Here is an 8,810-nt window from a genome sequence, read left to right as displayed (position 1 = left end):
GGCCTACACTCTAAATATTTTATCAGTTAACCTAAAATGTTGGCGGTAACATATCAAAATCATATTTTTGACATGACTAAATCAATATAATTATATACATAACAGCAACAAAAGTCAATTAAAGGGTGAAATCAGGTAGAAACAGGTCACAACTGCACACTTTCACTTTTTGCAGGTATATGTAAAAATATCAGTTTTACTTCATTTGAAATTTCCCATAGTGGAAAAGAGAAATGCATCATCACAGAACTCATTTGTCAAGCGTTATCAGGGAGACTGTCAGTTAAAAATGCAGGTCCGTGCGGGGTGAGCATGGTGCCGGGTCACTCCCTCACACACGTGACTTATGAACATGTCCACCAGACAAACACACCATCCTAAACAACGGATTTACACTCTCCCCTGATGACACTCATTCAATCATGTATATTAATCTGTAATCTCAAATAGCTCATTTAACAGAAATGCAGATGTCGAGCGGGATAAACATGGAAACTATCGGCTGTCTCTCATTCAGAGGCTGGTCAAACCTCGTCAGATATCAGCGGCGTTCACCGGTTAACTTCCTCCCACTCGACATCTGCATTCCTGAACCCGTCCAGAGAAACTCACACTCAAACCATCACTGCAACTTCAGCTCGACGCGAGCGCTCATGCTGTTTCTGATGCTTTATAAAAACCTGAGACAGAAGAAGATCTGTGTGAGTAGATCAGACTTGAAAATTCATTGTATTCATAGAAGCTTAAACAGGTTTACTGTGCTGTGCATAATTGAATATAATGCAATTCAATGCAATATGTGTCTCAACTGAAGAAGATTGTCATTTTATTATGTATTCTGTATAACATTTCATGATGCTGACAGTAGAAAACACAAAAGAAACTCTTGTAAGGCAACTAACCTGCAAATGGTGACAGTTGATCACTTAAAACATAGTAACAATTCAGAAAGTTGTTTGATTTCTTCATCAGCTTCATCAGTTCATGATTCCCTGCAATTCAAAACAAAGTATGTTTAGATGCTCCATCATGCATTTAAAAACAGTACAAATCATCCTAAAGCGTTATGAAAATCTCAAACAGCTTTTAGCTATGCTTGAAATATTAATGAAGAAGTTTCAGGCATTTTTAGTTTGATTCACTGACCTTGAATTTCACATCTGAGTCAAATTTGAGAGATGATGGTGACATCTTGAGGAGAAAAACACTTCAAATACATTATTTCTTGCTAAAGAAATGCTTTAGGATTTTTTTTACTCATGTCTATAGTGAAATGAAGTGCTCTGTTCAACAGACCATGTATCTGGTGTCACACTATGTTGTGATGTTTTTCTGGAGTGCTGTCTGTGTGAGACCACAGGACCCTCTGTCACTGAACCCCACTAATGCAGCATCACCACCATGTTTCATTCCGCCTGGAGATGTCCCATATACTAAATGTGGTATGGAAATGCATTGTTATACTGTTTTAATGCACTTATTTTTTAAAATGTTTTATATATTACACCGATCAGGCATAACATTATGAGCACTGACAGGTGAAGCGAATAACACTGATCATCTCTTCATCACGGCACCTATTAGTGGGTGGATATATTAGGCAGCAAGTGAACATTTTGTCCTCAAAGTTAATGTGTTAGAAGCAGGAAAAATGGGCAAGCGTAAGGATTTGAGCGAGTTTGACAAAGACCAAATTGTGATGGCTAGACGACTGGGTCAGAAGATCTCCAAAACTGCAGCTCTTGTGGGGTGTTCCCGGTCTGCAGTGGTCAGTATCTATCAAAAGTGCTCCAAGGAACAAAAAGTGGTGAACCTGCGACAAGGTCATGGGGAGCGAAGGCTGGCCCGTGTGGTCCGATCCAACAGACGAGCTACTGTAGCTCAAATTGCTCAAGAAGTTAATGCTGGTTCTGATAGAAAGGTGTCAGAATACACAGTGCATCACAGTTTGTTGCGTATGGGGCTGCATAGCATATACATGGCACCAGGATGCACTATGGGAAGAAGTCAAGCTGGCGGAGGCAGTGTGATGCTTTGGGCAATGTTCTGCTGGGAAACCTTGGGTCCTGCCATCCATGTGGATGTTGACACGTACCACCTACCTAAGCATTGTTGCAGACCATGTACACCCTTTCATGGAAACGGTATTCCCTGGTGGCTGTGGCCTCTTTCAGCAGGATAATGCGTCCTGCCATAAAGCAAAAATGGTTGAGGAATGGTTTGAGGAGCACAACAACGAGTTTGAGGTGTTGACTTGGCCTTCAAATTCCCCAGATCTCAATACAATCGAGCATCTGTGGGATGTGCTGAACAAACAAGTCCGATCCATGGAGGCTCCACCTCACAACTTACAGGACTTAAAGGATCTGCTGCTAACATCTTGTTGTCAGATACCACAGCACACCTTCAGGGGTCTAGTGGAGTCCATGCCTCAATGGTTCAGGGCTGTTTTGGCAGCAAAAGGGGACCAACACAATATTAAGAAGGTGGTCATAATCTTATGCCTGATTGGTGTATATATCCCTATTAACAACACATCACAATTCAGTTTATGTGTTTTGCTTGAGAATGTGAAGTATTAAGAACAAATGAACTGTGTTTACATATACAGTTATAGATGTACATCATGGAAGCAAGGACACCATCCCAATGCCATCGAGTGCAGTTACCAAGCCAGTTCCCACTACAGTCTTTACCACAGTCATCAATCCAACATCTACAACTTTGGAATCAAGTACAACGGCACCAAAACCAGCAACCAGCACACCTACAGTACATCCATCTCCAAATTCAACAGAGGAGAAAAAGTTCACGACCAAAACTCCAACACAGAGTCCCATGATAGTGGGTGAAACAGTGCTTAAAAATCATTCAGACAGACAGAACACAACTGAATCCACTACCTGCGCCTCTGTCTGGATGGGTGTAAACACAAAGCTGTATCTGTACAGTCTGTTAGCGGTGTGTGGCGTCCTGATGGTGATCATAGCCACACTGAGCTTCTGCCTGTATAAACAGTGTAAGAAACAACCAGTGGAGAACCCAAATCTAACCAGACTAATCTCCATCCCCAATCCAGCATTTTCCAACCCATAAAGAACAAAAGGAGTGGAGGAACTTACCTTATTCTGCACACAGCTGCACGAGGCCTGGCTTACAGTAGATACAGCTGTGAAGAGGAAATTATTGGAAAAATGCCCAAAAACCCTCTCCGAGTTAAAGTTGATTTTGTATTTATTTACCGAAAGCAATTTTTCCCAAATAATTTCATATATATTCCAAAACCTTGCCTGCATAATAGCTGGACGTGAAGCTCCGCTAGGCAAGACCAGAATTTTGTGCATTTACAAAATTGATAATTGATTTTATGCATAAATGTGCTCAACCAAGACCAAATTAAAATAAGAACACAGAATCGAGAGGTGATTTAAAACACAAAAGAATATAGATATATACTGACAATTTGATGGTTTTATCAGCAATAATATGCAAAAATAATCTGTTTATTTCAGACACTTATACAGGCCTGTCACATCATGAATTTTGTGCTGATGATTAATTGTCATACAGATTATAGCAATTAACAATTTTATTTTGTTTTGTTCATGTCACTTACAGTGTAAGAATACTACATTTTTTACTGTATACTATATAATAAAATTTATAATACAAATAGATCCATATGACTTACTCTAATGCATTAAAAAATTAATAATATTTATATAATGAATGATTTATTATAACAATATAAATAATTGTTTAGAAAAAATATAAATTTTCACAGTAAAACATACATTTATTTAATGATATAAATATATTATATATATATATATATATATGCACATAGATATAAACGTATATATACGTATTTAATTTAGAAAAAAAATATGTAATTTATAATACAATTTAGACAAAATGTATGTTAATGTTCAAACTAAATTAATTTAATGTAATTTGAGAAGTATAGAAAATAAATAGACCTATATTTTTGTCTTTTAAAACTAGTACAGTATGAATAACAAGTTTCACTTTAATGGATTTGATTATTACATTGAAATATTTAATGACTAACTAAAACAGCTGGTCGATTTGTATAGTGATTCTAAACCAACTACTTCAGTATGAAAGCAGATTATTCTTTGCAGTTCACAGTCTTGTGCAATTTGGACTTTGCTCCTCATATTCATGTAAATACCTAAGCAATGAATCAGAATGTTTTCCACTTTTCGACTATATCTATAGTTTTATTTCTCCTTAAAGGAAATGGTACACTGTGATTCTAATGTCTGTAAAATGTTGGAGTAAAAGGCTGTTAAACACCAATACAAATCTAGTCACACTACAATACATTCTACTTTGAAATCATTTTCTTTTTAAACTTGTTAACACATTATAAACACAACTGTGTATTTGATGTCCTATTTTTTTTTATTTTCAAAACTGACCCACAGTTCATTAAAATGATTTTAAAAATGTTTCCTGTGGAGATGAAAATCATATCTTGATCAGAAGTGACACCACATGAATTCAATATTGTAATCAAAATAATATTTGACTTTATACAGACTAAAGTGCCTCAGTTACAAGAGTAAGACCGTGGCATTCATTTCCATTATGCACAATCACTGATTATTTCAAGGATTCCCAAATGTATGTGTCAAAGGTCAAATCCCAGCTGTGCCGATGACTGTACGACTACTGTGTTTTGTTCAGAACCTCAACGGTCTTTTTACCGTAATGATAGTAGCTGTAAGCAGATACTGTGGTCGTCAGTGCGGTAATGTACCTGCCAACAGAACACACGTTCATTTCATTTGATTGAATAATTAGAATAATGTGAGTGATGATGAATGTTTGATATCAGGATGTGATTGTGATTGGAGGAGAAAAATCTCACCACAGTGACTGCAGAAAAACACTGTCTGTGTAGTGAAACACCGGCGCCGCCAGAGACGCCGCCACCAGAAACAACTGCACTGCCGTGTTGATCTGAAACATATTGATCACATAAAATATATTTTTATATATATTTCATATATATATAAAAAAATACTGACCATCATAATGGTTTTATCAGCCATAACATAAAATAATCTGTTAGGCCTGTCACAATTATGAATTTTGTGCTGATGCTTATTTGTCATACAAATAATTGCGATTAACAACGATTACAAAGCAAGCATAATGCTTTTTTTTGTATAGTATAAAACAAAATAGGCCTATATTATTTACGCTAATGCATTAAAAATTAATAATATTTATATAATTAATGATTTAATACAATATAATGTAAATATTTGTTCACAGAAAAAACATAATGCTGTCAAATCGATAAATCGCGATTAATCGCATCTAACATAAGTGTTTACATAATACACACACACACATTTATACATATATATGTGTGTGTATTATGTAAACAAATCGATTAATCACGAGTGATCGCATCTAACATAAGTTTACATAATACACACATATTTTTACATGTATGTGTGTATCATGTAAACAAACAAATCGATTAATCGCAATTAATCGCATCTAACAAAAGTTTGTTTACATAACACACACACACACACATATATATATATATATATTATATATATATACACATATATTATGTAAACACAAACTTATGTTAGATGTGATTAATCACAATTTAGCGATTTGACGGCACTAATAAAACATTTTTTTCCCAGAAATATATAAATAATACTTATATTGTTTTATATTACATTATAAAAAATATAATATAATATAATATATAATATATAACTGCACTATTATTTCCCTTATTTGAATGGCTGCACAATTATTGCAATTATCTCAAATATTTGCGATTAAATCAAATAACCATGATCGGATGGTTAATCAATAATCGTGACAGGCTTACTATCAGCATTGGCTGAAATTTCTATGCATTCCTGGTTGAGTCATTCAAATCTGATATTGGTAGAAATACAAAGTGAAACATTAGTTGAATGCATTACAACAAGGTGTTATGATGAGAGAAATCTTTATGTTTTGTTCCACCTTGCTGATGAGTGTTGGTTTGAGCCGGGCAGTGGTGTAACAGGGGTTGAAGAATTTACTGAGTGTTACCTGCGCAGGAAATAAACACAAATGTCAAATATTGTTTCTTCATGAACTGTAAAACACAGACTAAGACAGTCCACATAAAATACAATATTGAAAAAACAATGATGAATCATAAATCTGACTACTGCATTACTTATAATTGTCTGTTTGCAATATGACAGAAAGCAGCACAAAACGATTTAAAGTTTTTGACTTACTGGAGGAGGAACAGTTTTGTAGCGCACATAGAAAACCGCAGCGATCAGTGCTACATCTCTGGATATGATCAGTGCTGTCAGTGGAGCTTTGAGGAAAAACAACAAGAGTTTAGAGTCCTGAATGAGTTTAGCCCCTCCTTCTGAAAAGCACAGTGTGCTCTGATTGGTCAGCTGGATGAGTGTGTTGTCAATGGACTACAAGACTACAATGGAGGCGTTTCAGGAAACAGAGACACTGATATAGAGAATAATATGATATAGAGGGACTTTGTGCAGCTTTTTCATCCTCAAACAGCAACATTACACACTAAAGAAAGATGAACATGGATAAAAGCACAATAGGTCCTCTTTAAAGAAATTAAGCTACAGTGGTGAATAAATAATGACAGAAAATTAACATATCGTCTCACCTGGGATGAGTTGTGCATATGTCAGACTGACGTAAAGAACGCTGATGAGAATCTTATCAGCCAATGGATCCAGAGCACTGCCCAGAGCCGACTTCTGATTGGGCCAGTTACGAGCGATGTAGCCGTCCAACTGAAAGTGAAACCATTGATCAATACCACAATATCACCTTTAGGACAGCTCATTATGCCCTGAAATAAATCTCTTCAGCTTACCAAGTCTGTTGCTCCGGCCAGTACAAAAAGCCCCAGAGAGGCGTGGAAGTGCTGCTCAATGATTAAGTATCCCAGGAGAGGAGACAGAACGATCCGGGCTATACAGAGGTAATTAGGGATCGTCCATGGATTCTCATACTGTGAATAAATTAAGTTATATGAAATTATGATTATGCATGAACAAAAGATATGCATGAAACACTTACAAATGCATAAGCATGTTAAAGCATTATTAGTAAAATTATTTTCTTACTCAGTATTTTTATTGTTTTCCAGTAAAAATATCTATAAAAAAAAATACTAGGGATGCACAATATATCGGCCACCATATCAGAATCAGACGATATATGTTTATTTTTAATGTTATCATTATCGGCCCGATAAGAAAATCTGGCCAATATTTTAAAGCCGATAAATAATGGATTATTTCCTTTAGCTGAGACACTTTAGATGCACACTGTTCACCATGATGGTTTTTAATTGCTTGAAATATGATTGAAATTGTTTCAAAAAGGAAAATACAGCACAAGCCTGTCGTATAGGCTACATAAAATTATAATAAAAACATTATAATTGTGTTTGGGACATGGCTTTTAATGGTGAGACTTTTGTTTTTATAATCAGGCTCTCAAAAACTATATAAAAATTTTGATTTAGATTTATCGGCCAATATATTGGTTATCGGCTTTCAAATATAAAGAATTATCGGTTATCAGCCAAAATGTTCATATCGGTGCATCCCTAAAAAATATCTAAATATCATTATTACATCAATAATGTTAACTTTGTTAAGTGTTTGACAATTATATTAGATCTATTGTTTTATCAGCTATTATTTTTTTATTTTAATATTTTGTATTGTTTACTTATATATAATTATTATTATTTTTTAATTATTTATTTATTTTAATTTGATCATTTACTCAAATCTAATTTAATTAATTAACTTTTATATATTTATTTGATTTTTTTTTGTCTATTTATTTATTTTTTCACTGTTTTGATGGAGTTCCCTGGACCCTAATTTGAAAACCCCTGTCGTAATTTCCTTAGAACTGAGACAGCTCAAAAAACAAGTGTGAAAATGAGAGTCAAATCTGACTCACCAGTTCTTTAAACTGGAAGTGTCCCTCATTAGCTGGAGGGGAAGAGGCTCCTTGTCCTTGAACTTCCTCCTTTTCCCTTGAATCCTGTTTAGAACATTTCTCTTCCAAAACTGGCTTTCTAGATGCATCAGTACAAAACCCATTTGAACCATACAGACTGACAGCAGCACTAAAACTACTGCTCGACACTGGCAGATGAAGCCTGTGGTGAAGCTTCTGTAGTTTAGATCTACATATAACTGAGGTGGGAGGGTCTGCTCTCTGACTGACTTCTCTATAAAGGTCCACTTGTGGTCCATAGGAGTCACAGGCCAGATGTGAGTTGGTCCAGCATCTGGTTTTCAGCCTCTGGAGCCATCTGACTTCTGCTTTAGTGTTTTTCAGCTGTACGTTCGCAGGTCTTCTGTAGTTGCAGCCGGAGTGGCAGGTGGCAGCAGTGCTGGCGCTCAGTCTGTGTATGTGTCCTTTAGCACAGCTGAACCAGCTCTTTGAACAAGCTGCCAAAAACATGTCAGCGGCTTTATCTCAGTACAAGTAGATGATAGATATCCGCGATCTGTTTGACCGAGCATCCAGCAGCATATTTCGAAATTAATTCGTTCATATTACTTTATATTTAAGACATTCATTGTCGATCCACGTTTTTTTGCCCTGCCGTATTCCAACCCGCCTGTGTGTGAATATTTACGACAGTTGTCAAAAAGGGCGGGTATTAAAGGAACCGCGCTCTAATATGCGTTATGATATAAATAAACGAACGCATTCTATTAAATCATGCTTCAGATTAA

At 35.7% G+C, this 8,810-nt stretch overlaps 1 protein-coding gene and 1 long non-coding RNA gene across 2 annotated transcripts; one reads left to right on the top strand and one right to left on the bottom strand.

The window, feature by feature from the left end:
* The first annotated feature begins 31 nt into the window (after positions 1 to 31).
* On the top strand, positions 32 to 4,475 carry LOC127498108 (uncharacterized). The gene is made up of 3 exons (XR_007925813.1): positions 32 to 701; positions 1,295 to 1,442; positions 2,612 to 4,475. It is a non-coding gene; the product is annotated as an uncharacterized LOC127498108 (long non-coding RNA).
* On the bottom strand, positions 4,419 to 8,704 carry crls1 (cardiolipin synthase 1). Its single transcript, XM_051867081.1, has 7 exons — positions 8,023 to 8,704; positions 6,917 to 7,054; positions 6,704 to 6,833; positions 6,294 to 6,379; positions 6,031 to 6,099; positions 4,898 to 4,989; positions 4,419 to 4,786 (listed from the first exon to the last, which is right to left on the bottom strand). The coding sequence occupies exons 1-7, from the start codon at positions 8,530 to 8,532 to the stop codon at positions 4,696 to 4,698; spliced, it is 1,116 nt and encodes a 371-aa protein (XP_051723041.1). The 5' UTR covers positions 8,533 to 8,704; the 3' UTR covers positions 4,419 to 4,695.
* Positions 8,705 to 8,810: the final 106 nt, after the last annotated feature.

This window comes from Ctenopharyngodon idella, chromosome 17, assembly GCF_019924925.1.
Source record: "Ctenopharyngodon idella isolate HZGC_01 chromosome 17, HZGC01, whole genome shotgun sequence".
In the NCBI taxonomy this organism is placed as follows: domain Eukaryota; kingdom Metazoa; phylum Chordata; class Actinopteri; order Cypriniformes; family Xenocyprididae; genus Ctenopharyngodon; species Ctenopharyngodon idella.
This window is presented reverse-complemented; position numbering and strand designations above follow the sequence as displayed.